At 57.1% G+C, this 13,887-nt stretch overlaps 1 protein-coding gene across 3 annotated transcripts in view; it reads left to right on the top strand.

The window, feature by feature from the left end:
- Positions 1–13,887, top strand: part of Grip2 (glutamate receptor interacting protein 2) — a 64,144-nt gene that overhangs the window by 28,833 nt on the left and 21,424 nt on the right. For 2 of the 3 annotated variants that reach the window (XM_058572936.1, XM_058572935.1), the window contains exons 2-5: positions 11,460–11,540; positions 11,816–11,951; positions 12,636–12,781; positions 13,273–13,359. In XM_058572936.1, coding sequence (XP_058428919.1) covers positions 11,460–11,540; positions 11,816–11,951; positions 12,636–12,781; positions 13,273–13,359 — 450 coding nt within the window. Of the gene's footprint in view, positions 1–2,521; positions 2,562–11,459; positions 11,541–11,815; positions 11,952–12,635; positions 12,782–13,272; positions 13,360–13,887 lie in introns of those variants that run through there. The other variant, XM_046425422.2, reaches the window with a different exon arrangement.

The following is a 13,887-nucleotide window of genomic DNA, read 5'->3' as shown; positions in this document are numbered from 1 at the left end:
GCCAGGCGGGGCCCCGTTCTTTCTCAGACTCAGTTTCCCCACTTTTGTGCCACAAGCTGCTGGGCACAGAGGACACCCGACTGACATAGTCAGATGCTGAGGCTGTGGGAACACAACTGTCCTCCTTGGAGAGCTCCCTAGGAGGTGGCCCTCCAGCATGACAGTGCTCACCAAGTGGCTTCAGGCCTCACGAAATTGCTGAGGCTGGCCTCCAACTCGCAATCCTCCTGCCTCAGCCTCCTGAGCTGCGGGGATGACAGGTGTGCGCCACTGTGACTGTTCCCCACTGAAAACTCTGATTCAGCTTAGTTCCTGGCAGGTATAGTAAGTGCTCAATAAATACTCTTTGGAGTGACCAGGGAGATGGAGCCGAACCATATTCCTGAACACAGGCACGCGCCCTGCCTGGAGTTCTCGAGGAGTTTGAAAAAACCCAGAACAACCACCACCACCACAACAAAAAGCTTTGGGAATGGACAACTTACATTTTGGAGGAAGAACCTGAGGTTCAGAGAGCCCCCCTGCACAATTGAACCCTCCAGGGGGGGAGGCTCAGGGCAGATACCAAACAATGCATGGAGCACCTTCCCCAGTCTTCTGAGGGTCCCCAGGAACAGCAACAGGGGACACCCAGCCCCCTGGCTCCATCCTTACTTGCTGGGCCACCTTGGGCAAGCGGTTCAACCTCTCTGGGCCAAATTGTTTATTGGAACTCTGCCTCCTTCCAAAGGGTCCAACAGTTGCTTCTGGACATTCGCTTGGGTCAAATCCAACACAAAGGAGCTCAGTGGGCCCATGGGGGCAGAGAGCAGAGCGCGGACCCTGTTTTCCTACCTGGCTCCTCGCGCCTCGGTCCCCCAGGGCCCCCCGCACAGCAGGCCCACAGAGAAGCAAGCTATGCCTGAGAGCTCTCCCGTAATCCACAGGGTGACCTTTCAGAGGCTTCTCATGCACAAAAGTAAATTCCAAGGCAGCAGCGAGAGAGACCAGAGCGTGGCAAAGCTTCCGCCCGCCCATCTGTAATTGCTCATTTAAATGCATCTGCACCGAAAGCAAATGTTTTCTTAAGTGAAAGGGCAGTGGCCCTCCAAAGGCCTGTGGGGTGCTCTGTCCCTCCCGGAAGGGGCTGGGGAAGGGAACAGGGCTGGGACTTAACCACGGAGCCCCATCCTCAGTCTGTTTTATATTTTATTTAGAGACAGGGTCTCACTGAGCTGCTTAGGGCCTCGCTAAGTTGCTGAGGCTGGCCTCCAACTTGTGATCCTCCTGCCTCAGCCTCCCAAGCTGCTGGGATGACAGGGGTGCTCCACTGCACCCCCCCAGGCATCTTTTTTATCTTTGGTTTCTCTGCTGGTCAAGGGGACCTGGCCTGGCTCCTGGACCCTGTCACCCAAACAGGAAGGCATCTTGGGAAGTGGGACTTGGGCCTACAGACAGATTTGGAACCCAGATCAAAAGTACCATCGGGGGTTGGAACAACAGGGGTAGCCAGAAATGGTGAGCTAAATTCCAGAAGCAGCCCTCAGCCCATCATGACTGGGCAGCCGTCTTCTATTACCCGTCCAGTTCCCTGCTACCTTCTGCCGGGTGCACTGTACGGTTGCCCAGGTTGTTGACTCCCACCGTTCAGGGCCACTTTTACCCTGACCTTCTCTTCAGAGAGTCTGGCCCTGGCTTGGTGAGATGGGGGGAACAGAAGAAGTGGCTGCAGCTGGCTTCCGCCTGTCACAGATGGGTGCAGAGGGAGGCCCTGGGTGCCCATTGGGATCTGCCTGGTCAGCCTTAAGCCAAGAGTGGGCAGGGCTAAGGCCCAGCTCGGGGGGAGGGAAGGGGCAGCCTGCCAGCTGTGGCCAGAGCCTGTGACCAGCTGTGCCTGCCCGTCAAGCCCAGAGGCGGGCAGATTGGTCACCAGCTCATTTGATCTTCAAATAAGCGTGTGGGGAGGGGGGGAGGCTGACCAGGGGGAAACTGAGGCTCAGCGGGAAGAGGCCGGACCCTCTGGGCTCCAGTACAAGGATTTCTAAACTGAGACCTGCAGGGACACGTCCCCTGCATGGTGCCACCTTCAGAGAGTTGACCCGACTCGTGGGGTTTCTGTGCAGGTTTTGTGCAACAGGGTATTTTTTTTTTAAATAAAAGCGATCATCAAGTTTGGGCCTCGCTGTGCCCATTTTCCAGGTGGAAAAACTGAGGCCCGGGGAGGGGACGCACTGGCCAGAGTGCCAGGGCGTGTTGGAGCCACGCTGTCCCCAAGGGTGTCAGCGCAGGGCCCCGGGGCAGGCCGTCTGCAAAGACCCCTTGTCCAGACTCAGCCCAGGGGGGACTGAGGACCCTATCCCAGGAGCCAGCCCTGATGACAGCTGTGTCCCCTTTAAGCAGAGAGCCGCCCTTGGCAGTGGGTGGACTCGGGGCCCAGCCAGTGGGAGCCGAGGTCCCCTCCCTGTCCCTCCCTGGGAAGGAGGAGGCCCCGCCCGGTGGCTCCAGGGGACTTGGTGGGCAGCGGCTGGGGACAGAAAGGGACATGCTGTGCGGGCTGAGCCGGGAGACCCCTGGAGAGGCGGGTAGGTGAGGGGGGCGGGGCCAGGGGGCTGGACACGCAGGTCCCAGGGGCTGCCACCAAGCCAGGGGACCAGGGTGACCAGCCCTTGGGACTGCCACTTCCAGAGGCCAGGGACTTGGGCAGAGTGTTGGGGGGGGGAGGGAGAAGTCCCCGAGCCCTGGCTGGGTGGCAGGAGGGTGGGGCACAGTCACCACATTCCTGGGGAGTGGCCGTGGGGCAGCGCTCGGGTGCTCTTGTCTGTCTGTCTGTCCATCCATTCATCTCTGGGCGACATAGCCTAACTTCCCGGCCCCAGATCACTCCGTACTCGGTGCCCTGTGGTCACCCCCTCCCATCCTGCCCTCCTTCACACCCCCCCCCCCCTGGCATGCTCTGGACATAGCTGCACAATGACTTTAAGGGCCGGGACTGTGGTCCCAGAGGGCAGAAGAGGAGACTGAGGGTCAGGGAGGACCACTTAGATGACTTTAATAGCCCCGCCCCCATCTCTGCTCGGAAGGACCCAGAGACTCTTCCTCCCACTCCCCACCCTGGTAACGGGTCGTCAGAGGTCAGCCCTGTGCCCAGACTCAGCCCCACGCCCCCGGACCCAGCAGCAGGGGTAAGAAGAGTGACATTTGTGTGACGTTCTTCGGCTTTTGGGCTCTGTTCTAAGCTCTTTTTGTGTGTGTGTGTGCATATTCTCATTTAATCCTCAAGAGAGTACCGTAAGTGGCATACTGTTATTCCCCCCCATTTTACAGCTGGGGAAACTGAGGCACGGGATAGTAGGTGACTTGTTTCTATCAGGTGACCTCTCTCTCCTTTCTTGAACTCTCTAACCCGTCTTTGATGATTTACTTGATCTTCTCCACTGCAGCCCTCACCCTCCTGTCCTCCCCAGGTCCCAGAACCTCCTCAGTTGTCACCTGCCTCCGTTGACATCAGCCCAAAGGCTATTTTTTTTTTCTTTGAAGTCCAAAAAAGCAGCTTCAGGTGCAGCGGGATCCAGGTGCTCAATTAGCTTCATTAGGACTCTGGGCTTCATTTCCAGACAGACTCTTCTTGACCTTCAAGCTTAAGGTCAACCAACTCTAAGGGAAGAGCCTGTTTTCTGATAGTTCCAGCCAAAGTTGCTGGGCTGGCTCTCATTGGCCCACCTTGGATCCCACGCCCACTGCTGACCAATCACTGGGCTTCTGAGCGGTGGCCGCCCCTGGGGTGGGGGGGGATTGTGGCCTGATTGGCTAGGGCTGGGCCAATCAGAGGCAGGCCCATCCCCAGACTGGCCAATCCCAGCAGGTCCGCGCACAGACTGGGCCAGGAAGCCCCGCCCCGAGCATCCACTTTCCCGCCTCTAGGATGGGAGGCCTTTTCTGACTTCCCTGTCACAAAGATGTCCTTGTCCCCAGGGCCTGAGTGAACATCGGCCACCCAGCAGGGGCCTGGAAAGCTCTTGGGGAGTAGCTATGTGGCATGTGTCCAGGGGAGGGGTCCCTTGCTGAGCCCCGGGCTGCCCAGTTCCCCCCAGGGGCTCTCAGGGGGGCCACCTCTCAGCCTGGGGATCCCTCAGCTGGGGCTGGGGCCACCAGGGGACCTCAGAGGCCGCCCAGCCAGGAGCCTGGAGCCAGGGAGGCCCGAGTTAGCGTCCGGGTTCCACCCCTTCCGAAGCCCTGGCCTTCAATAACTTGCATCTCTTCCATCCCCATTCTCCCAACCCATAAATGGCAACTGAATTCAAAAACAGATTTGTTGGACAGTGACCCGTGTGCTGGCCAGCCCTGGAGTCGACAGACGGAAGCCCAGCCCAGTCCCTGCCTGCCCCTGACATCCCAGAAGACAGATAAATAAGTGTGTTTTAGAAAAGTCCCAAAAAAAGCAGCTGGTGAGATGCTGTGCAGCTTACCAGCAGAGCAACCACTCTGAGCTCCCACCAAATAGGGAAATCCGTGAGTTCAATCCTCAATGTCCTTTCCCCTGCCCTCCCCGCCCCCAGAAAAAGCTGATGAGGAGGCCCCCTGCCATAAATTCCTGAAGGAAGTGAGAGAAGCACTTTGTACAGGCTGGAAACAGTATTCTGGGCAGAGCAACAGCCAGTGCAAAGGCCCTGGGGTGGGGTGTGTAGAACAGCCATTGGCGTGCCAGCAGGCAGGAGTGGAGCCGGGGAAGAGGAGAGCATTAGGAGGTGAGGTTGGGGAGGCCAGAGGCTGTCGCGGTGGGGAGGACTTTGGATGGGATCTTCTTGGAACTTCAGGAAGCCGCTATTGGAAAATTAAGTTATTCTGTAGGTGACCCAGTTTCGAGGTCATATCCTTGCTATAGCCAGTGGTAGAGGGAGGGCAGAGGGGCACAGACCCGGAGCACAGGTCGCCAAGCCTGAGCCACCTCCCACCTGGTTGGGGACTGCCATGCCCCCTGGAGATGGGCTCTGGCAGGGGTGTGGCTTCAGGCCCCAGGTCCTGTGCACTGCGTGGAAGGTAACTTGGGGACCCTGGAAGTCCCCTTCCCAATGCCCTGACACCTGTCAGTGGCCCACTGCCCTCCTGTGTAGGGAGGAGAGAGGACCCAAGGTTTAAGGATGTGGCCTTTGGGGATTCAGAGAGACCCGGCTCCTGGATGCTGTGCAGCTTACCAGCCGAGTGACCTCTCTGATCATCCATCTCCCTAATTGAGAGACAGGATCTTGTTAAGTTGATTGGGGCCTCCATAAGTTGCTGAGGCTGGCCTCCACCTTGTGATCCTCCTGCCTCAGCCTCTGAACCCCTGGGATTACCGGCATGTGCCAGGGGTACTAGTAATTAATTTTCTCTTATGATCCTTGACACTGAGTGAGTCAGACGTTCTATGAGAAATGCTGGGCTGCCTGTTCTCTGGAACTTAGCAGCCCCAGAGCTACAGACATAATCCTTTAGCACCCCCCAGGCCTATACTGGAGTTGGGGAGCAGCCAAGAGTGGATCTGGAGGGTAGGGCCAGAGCCCTGGAGAAGCTAAAGAATCCTGGATCGGTGCTGTGTGACACTGAGCCGTTTCCTAAACCTCTCTGTGCCTCAGTTTCCTCATGGATACCATGCAGGTGGTAATGGCACCTGCCATTGAAGAATAGCGTGAGGATAACGTTGTGGTCATTTTCAAGTTCTTAGAACAAGTCCTGGGTTCAAATTCTGGCCCTGCCCCTGACCATAGGACACCACTTCACCTGTTGATCTTTTCAAATGGGAATAACGCTGATACCATCTCCAGAGTGACGGCGATTAAGTGAGATGCTATTTATCCAGCACATACCATCGCCCCCTCATGGAGAACGGTGGATGCCATAACTCTAGGAAAACCTTTGAATGCTCTGGGGGACAGAAAAGGAACCACTGTGTTTCCTCTGCACCCTACACCAGGTCCCCTTGACCCGAGAGCAGGGTAGGAGCGCCCCCATTCTGCAGAGGGCAAAACTGAGGCTCTGAGAGAGCGTCCTGTCTCAGATCTCTTTTAGAGCAGAAAGCTGGGGGTGGGTCAAGGACTGTCACTGGGTCCCTCCGGAGCATCCTTGAAAGGTTGAAGCCAGGGGACAGTGGAGGCCACAATGGAGCCAGGTAGATGAACATGGGGGCTCCTGAAGATGGCAGGCTGTCCCGTGTGTCCAAGTTGATCCCATGCACCGGCTCATTCCCGGCCCGGGGAACCAGCTGTCAATCAACCTTGGAGCTGAGCTGACAGTCCCACCCCTGAGCCCCACCCCCACATCCCTTTTCGGGTCATCAGTCTCAGGGGTGACTTCTCTTTTGTTAACCTTAAAGAAGTCCCTCCCCAACCCAGCAGGGGACAGCAGGGGACCAGGCCCCAGGTGTAGGGGGAGGGGGCTGGATTTCTGGCAAGATCTTTCCCTGCATTCCCTGCTCCCCAAAGCCACATTTTTCTGCTGGGGACTGGGGACCGGGTTGGCTTCACGATGGAAATGAATTCCCCTCCGAAGCCAGTTCTTGGACAAAAAATCTCCTAATTACCCATTGCTGGAAGGAGTCGAAGTGGGGGGGAAAACATGTGGATAAAAATATCTCTGTTTTTTTAATGCACGTTTCCCGATGCAAAAGGGTTGGGAAAGATGTTTTTGAAAAGCCTTCATCGCTAAAGCATGTAATTACCAGGTCCCAGAACAAAGAGGGACCGGGAGGCACTGCGCATGCGCCTGAGGGAGGGGGCTGGGGTCTGAACCCCAGGTTTTTTTTTAAATTTTCTATAAATAATGTCACCCCAGCTTCTCAAACCCCAGGCCAGCTGTCAACAAGGGGAGACCCCTGCATTTCACCTATAGGGAAACAGAGGCTCAAGCTGGTGACATTGGTGCTGCTTGTTTGATCCTTGGTCTGCAAGCGACCTCTGTTGCTGCTGCCCCTCACCCCAGGGTGATCTTCAACGTGGGGCATCAGGCAGACATGACAGCATTCCTTCCTTCCGGGTGGCTTTCTGAATATGTGGAGGGGTCTGGGTTATGCAGAAACCTCTGGGACCTCTTGGCCAAAATGCACGTGTCTTCCCCAGGGAAGTCCCTCCCAAGGTCTCACTTATTGCCCATGGACTCTCTGTTGGCACACAGTGCTATGAATCTTGGTTTGCAGCTCCCTCCACCCTGCAGCAATCTGGGAAAAGAAGCATTTTGAGCCCAAAGCCAGGAAAATCGGGGAGAAATGAGGGAATTGGGGCCACTCGGTGTTGAGACAAGCAGACCCACATACTTCAGCTGTCCCAGGGGTGTCCCCAGGGTGTCACAGTGCAGCCCAGCTCAGCAATGGAGCAAAACCTGAATACTGGATGAGATGAACTTGGAGGAGACCACGCCAGGAATTGGGTTCTCTCTTTAGCAGCTAGTGGGTCCAGCCTGGGTGTCAGACCCCGAATTGGGGGACCCTGTCCACCATCCTTCCTCAAAGTTTCTGATTCTTTTGATCATCAGGGCTCAAAACTCCACCTTGGACTATAGTCCCGCTCAGTTCCGCTCTCTGGGGCTCTTGCTCTGAATTTGGTGAACTTGGTCCCCAGCCTCCTTAAGCGGATTGTCACCCCCCTCCACGCCCCTTGTCCCATCCGTGCAGAAACCTCCCAGCATGCAGCTTAGCTCCCGCCTTCCCGGGACACAGGAGGAGAGAGGGATTTTCCCAGTGACAGAATCTAATTTGCACGGGATAAGACACATTTTCATTTCAGAATTGCCCTCGTGAAATACGCGAGACGCTCCCTGTCACACAGTTGACAGAATCCAGTCTCCTTAATTTTATTAGCTCAGAAACATCTTGTTGAATCGAAATGAAGTGCGTATTAGGGAGCCCTAATGGGAGGCATTAGACTTAATGGGGTGTTACTTGCCTCCGTGGCAGCTGATGCGACAGGGGGTCCGGGGAAGGAGGGGGGAGCCGAGTTGCTGGGGACCCAGCCCCAGGGGGCCCAGGAAAGTGAGCACCGGCTTAACTGCTGTTTGATTTGTTGTTTAGCAGCTCCTGCCAAGCCAAGGGCATGCAGCTATTTGGTGGAGCAGTGACTGGAGAGCTGGGACAGTGTCTCAGGGGTTAGAGTGAAGATGGTGGCATTTCCAGGACCCTGAAACCTTGATCCAGACTGGCCCCTCCTTCTCCCAGACTGAGCCCCGCCCCTTACCCAGCCTGGCCCCGCCCCCTACACAGACTGGCCCCTCCCCTTTCCCAGGCAGACCCCGCCCTTTCCCAGACTGAGCCCCGCCCTTGGCTAAGCCCGCCCCTTACCCAGGTTGGCCCCGCCCTCCCCCAATCTGAGCCCCGCCCCTGGCTGAGCCCGCCCCTTACCCAGGCTGGCTCCACCTCTTACCCAGGCAGGCCCCGCCCTTTCCCAGACTGAGCCCAGCCCCAGGCTGAACACTCCCCTCACCCAGGCTGGCCCTGCCCTTTCCCAGACTGAGCCCTGCCCCTGGCTAAGCCTTCCCCTTACCCCAGCTGGCCCCGCCCTCTCCCAGCCTGAGCCCCTCCCCTGACTGAGCCCGCCCCTGACTGAGCCCGCCCCTTACCCAGGCTGAGCCTTCCCCTTACCCAAGATAGCCCCGCCCCTTCTCAGACTGAGCTCCGCCCCTCACTTAGGCTGGCCCCGCCCCTTACAGGGATGAGCCCCACCCTTTTCCCAGGATGGCCCTCTCCTCTCCCAGACTAAGCTCAGCCCCTGGCTAAACATGACCCTCACCCAGGCTGGCCCCGCCCTTTCCCAGGCTTACTAGCCCCGCCTCTAGTTGAACCCTCCCTTTACTGGGAGTGGCCCCGCCCCTTTCCCAGTCTCCCTTCGCCCCTGGTTGAACCCTCCCCTCAACCAGGCTGGCCCCGCCCTTTTCCAGACTTAGCCCCGCCTCTGGTTGGCCCCACCCCTTTCCCACGGTCGAGCCCCGCCCCTTTCCCAGGATGAGCCCCGCCCCTTTCCCACGGTCGAGCCCCGCCCATTTCCCACGGTCGAGCCCCGCCCCTTTCCCAGGCTGGCCCCGCCCCTGACTGTCGAGCTCGGTGCCCAGCGCAGGCTGACAGTTGCTGTCCTGGGGAACCTTTGGCAGGGTCTGGAGTGATTTCGGGTTGACACCCAGCATCTGGTGACACTTGAACTTCCTACAACGCAGAAGAGAGGCTCCCCACCGTCACCACCAGGACTTATGTAGCAGAAAATGCCTTTATTGTAGAGGTTGAAAGTCCCTGTGGACTGAGCCCTGGTCTTGGTGTGACTCAGTCCCTACCTGGACTTGGCCCATCCCAAGTCCTGATTCAGGGTCAGGTCCATTTACCCAGGCTGACCCCTAATCTGACCCTCCCCCTCATAACAAAGACCTGCAGGGATGGGGTAAGTCCTCGGCCACCTGCCCAGGTGGCTCCCCCTACCCTCCTTTCTGTCCCTGAGCAGGGAGGGGGAGGGGCGTGGCCTCCTCGCAGCTGGCGGAGGGCGGGGGCAGGACACTCAGGAGGCCTGGCTGGAGCCAGGGGGTCAGGGTGGCAGGGAGACCCTTCTCCGGGGACAGCGTGGGGCATATGCTGGAGCCTCAGTTTGCTTATCTGTTAAGTGGGCATGATGGCAGCCTCTGCCTCTTGCCAGAGTCACTGTGAGTCGTGAACAGGACCGAATGAGACAGTGTGGGTGGGCAGGACGCGAGGGGTAATCTGGGATATGATCAGAGTAATAAAGGGCATGGCGTGGGAGGCAGGTCCTGCGGTTGTCGCAGTGGAAATCTAGCTTCCGATTGCCTTGAAATGCACAGATGACCTCTCAGGAAAGTCAGGCAAACCTCAGGTGTCGAAAAAGATCAAAAAAGGAGCGGTGCCGGCCTGATGGTGCACGCCTGTCCCCGCAGCAACTCTGGAGGCTGAGGCAGGAGGATCGCAAGTTGGAGGCCAGCCTCAACAACTTAGCAAAAGATGATTTGGTGGCAGGGGGAAGGGGCACACACCCACTCTGAGTCCTCGGGCGGCTTCTTACACAGTGAACCCCCGTCCTTGCAGAATCACCCCGTCAATCCTACTCCTGAGGCTTTATCCAAGGGAAATGGAAATTCAAGTTCCAACTCAAACCTGGATGGAAATGTTTATTATGCTCCCTGCAAAATGAGCCCAAATTGAAAACAACAGAAACGCCTTTCACCAGATGAAAGGCAAAAAAAAAAAAAAAAATCTGGCACAGCCACTGAATGGATCATGCGTCGTTGATAATAACAAGATACAAAATACCCACACACGCCATGCGGGTGAATAGCAAATGATTATGCTAAGTCACACACACACACACACACACACACACACACACAAAATGAGGCTCAAAAGCCTGCAATATGGCAGGACTCCATGGACAGTCCCCTTCTGGAAAGGGCAAAATTATAGGACCAGAACAGAGCGGTGCATGTCAGAAACCAAGGCTGGCAAGGGATAGATATAAAGGAGCAGCAAAGGAGAATTTGAGGAGGTGATGAAAATGTCCCAGAGCTTGATGATAGAGGTGGTTAAGAGGCATTTCCCAAACCCTGGGTTGATAATATTAGGGGAAAAAAATTGCCTCTGTATTAAACATGTATCGAGTTTTGTTTTCCTGGTTCTTTCCTGGATGCTACAGGAGGGCAACTATTTCTCTCATATTTACTTCATACTCAGTATTCTAAGTTGTCTAGAGGTGATTTAGGGAGTACTCAAGACAAGCCAGGTGTGGAGGCACACGCCTGTGATCCCAGCGACTTGGGAGGCTGAGGCAGGAGGATCGCAGGTTGGAGGCCAGCCTCCACAACTCAGTGAAGCTCAAAACAACCTAGGCAAGATCCTGTCTCCAAATAAAAAATAAAAAGGGCTGGGGATGTGGCTCAGTGGCTAAGTGCCCCTGGGTTTGGTCCCTGATACCATTAAAAAAAAAAAATAGTCCTCACAAATAAGCCTTGGTTATGGCCACTCAAGACTGAGTCAGTACTGTCACACATGGGTGGTGGCACCTGTGTGTGACTGAGCTCCCTATCTCTGCAGGTAGGCAAGCGCGGCCCCTCCTGGCAGGGTCAGCAGGTTCTGATCTGCTTTGTAACAACTCCCCAGCTGTGTGACCCTGGACTTGGAACTATCCCTCTCTGAGTCTCAGCTTCCTTCTGGGGTACAGTGGAATTGTATCACCCACCAGACTAACGTCACCACCCGCAGATGGCGCTGAGTCTTCGACCACAGAGTGGCCCGGAAGCTCCAGGACCTGGCGGGGACTCACAACAGTGCCATTTGACCAGAAGACCTGGGGTGGAGCGGGGGGGAGCTTCTTTAGGACAAGGGAGTCCATGAGGGTTCCCTAGAGGAGGATCTGGGGTTCCTAGTGGCTGCCACCCAGAGGAAAAACCCCACAGCCCCAGGCAGGGGGCGCCCTCTGGGCTGAGATACGGTGGAAACCAGGGTGTCTTGTCTTTGTCCCCTGCAGACGATGGGCCGTATTGCACAGGTGGCAAGCACGCGGGAGGCCCTGAGGTGGCCCTGGCATGCCGCCGACAGAGTATCCCAGGTAACGACATCTCTTTCCTCCCCCTCATCCTGCCCTGGAGGCACAGCGAGTCCAGGATGCCCATCCCAGAGCCTCAGCTCTGCCACTCGCTTGCTCTGTGACCTGGGGCCAGTCGCTCCACCTCTCTGATCCTCCGCTGGAAAAAAATGAGATGATATCCCCCCGCATTTAGCAACGCAGTGCCCATGCCTCCCCGGGGTTGGCCTCGCCCGTCTTGGACCAGGGGACCCCAGAACCGTCCCCTGCTGCGTGCTCACAGTCCCGTCTTTCTGCAGAGGAGTTCCGAGGGGTCATCATGGTGGAGCTGGTCAAGCGGGAGGGCAGCACCCTGGGCCTGACCATCTCCGGAGGCACCGATAAGGATGGGAAGCCCAGGGTCTCCAACCTGAGGCCCGGGGGCCTCGCAGCCAGGTGAGGCATGGGCTTGGCCGGGGACAGCAGGAGGGGGACGTGAGGGATCCCGAGAGCCTGGGCTGAGGCCATTGTGAAGCACCCAAGAAGGGTCACCCCTCTCCCCTTGCCAGGCTGTGTGTCTGTCCCTCTGGTCTTTGCCTGGGCTGTTCCCTCTGCCTAGAATGCTGTTCCCTGCAGTACCTACCCAGCAGGCTCCTCGGGCGCTGCTAGGTGCCCATGTGAGCCATCATCTGGCAAGCCAGGACCAACTTAGGGAGTGACACAGATGTGATATTCTGGACATTCCTTGGGCTTGTCCCTGGGCTGACCCGGAGTCATCATCAAGAAGGTGACAGACAGCCTGCGTGCGCCTGTCATCCCAGCAGCTCAGGAGGCTGAGGCAGGAGGATCGCAGATGGGAGGCCAGCCTCTCAGCGAGGCCCTGAGCAAGTCGGCCTAAAAAACATAAACCTGCTTAGAGGACAACAAGATGGGACGGGGACAGAGTGGGGGAGGCCTGGTGTCCCCCATCCTAGGTTCAGATCTGCACTCGCTGGACACGCCCTTGACCTCTCTGGGCCTCGACTTTCCCATTTTGTCCAAAGGAGGATCCAGAAATCCTCAGGGTCCCAGGGAGGGGAGGTGGGTCTGCGTCCCAGGGGCTGGTCCAGCCCGGTCACTCTGGGGTCCCCCCTGGTTTAGGAGCGACCTGCTGAACGTGGGGGACTACATCCGGTCAGTGAACGGGATCCACCTGACCAGGCTGCGGCACGACGAGATCATCACCCTGCTCAAAAACGTGGGCGAGCGCGTGGTGTTGGAGGTGGAGTATGAGCTGCCCCCGCCCGGTGGGTGCCCCCCGGGAACCCTCTCCGCTGCCTCGGTCCGGTCGTGGGTGGACACGGCTACCTCCTGCCAGGGCCTGGGGGGTGGGGGTCGTGCCAGACACGGGGGGGACCCACAGACATCCATGCCTCGCTCAGGACATGGATGCAGTATGCTGTCACCAGGAGGCGGCAGGACCCTACCTGCTTTTGCATATTGAATTTCCAGATGTTTTTCCTGGGGGGGGGTGATTTGGGGGACATGGGCTGACCACGCCCTGTCCCCACTGCCCTGGGGTGGGCCATGCTCTGAGTTCCCCAAGTTGCTCTCAAGTCTGGACATTTGAGACTTGACTCAAGCCCGGGTTTTGGCAGCCTCTTTGTGAACAGGAGGCAGGCTCCTCCCTCTAAGTAGGGCACTACCGGGAGTGTCAGCTGCTGGAATAAGCTTGGGGGACATCTGCCGGCTTAGGGGTGTGACAGTGGGACTCAAGGGAGTCTCTGTTTCTCTCCAGCCCCCGAAAACAACCCCAAGATCATTTCCAAGACGGTGGACATCTCACTGTACAAAGAGGGGAACAGCTTTGGCTTCGTCCTCAGAGGTCGGTGTGAGAATCACCCTTGCAGTTAGTGGGTGGGGACACAAGGGTCATTTCCTGTGTGCTCAATTTTGCTTTAATGAATGTGACAGATATCTAAGAGAAAAATCATATTTAAAAAAATTGTGGTGAGCGGGATGCAGTGGCGCATGCCTGTCTTTCCAGCGGCTCAGAAGGCTGAGGCAGGAGGATTGCAAGTTCAAAGCCAGCCTCAGCAACTTAGCAAAGCCCTAAGCAACTCAATGAGACCCTGGCTCAAAATGAAAATAGAAAGGGCTGGGGAGGGGACTCCGTGGTTAAGTGCACCTGGGTTCAATCCCTGGTACCTCCCCCCCCCCAAAAAAAAAGAAAATTATGGTGAAAGCTACTGTGAGACTGAGAACAGAGTTTGGAGCTGCCTAGCAACCAGGGCAAAAAGGGAAATAAGATGAACTCACAGAAAGGGAAGCAAGTCATTTAGCAGAGAGAGATTGGTCGTGTTCCCTGTCCCTCATCCCATCAATGCAGGGTGGGTGGGTGGGTGGGGGAGAG

This window comes from Marmota monax, unplaced genomic scaffold (assembly GCF_021218885.2).
Source record: "Marmota monax isolate L192 unplaced genomic scaffold, Marmota_monax_Labrador192_F-V1.1 WCK01_AAM20220418_F8-fsc00028, whole genome shotgun sequence".
Lineage (NCBI taxonomy): Eukaryota > Metazoa > Chordata > Mammalia > Rodentia > Sciuridae > Marmota > Marmota monax.
Note: the sequence above shows the minus strand (reverse complement) of the source record. Positions and strands in the feature narration are given on the sequence as shown.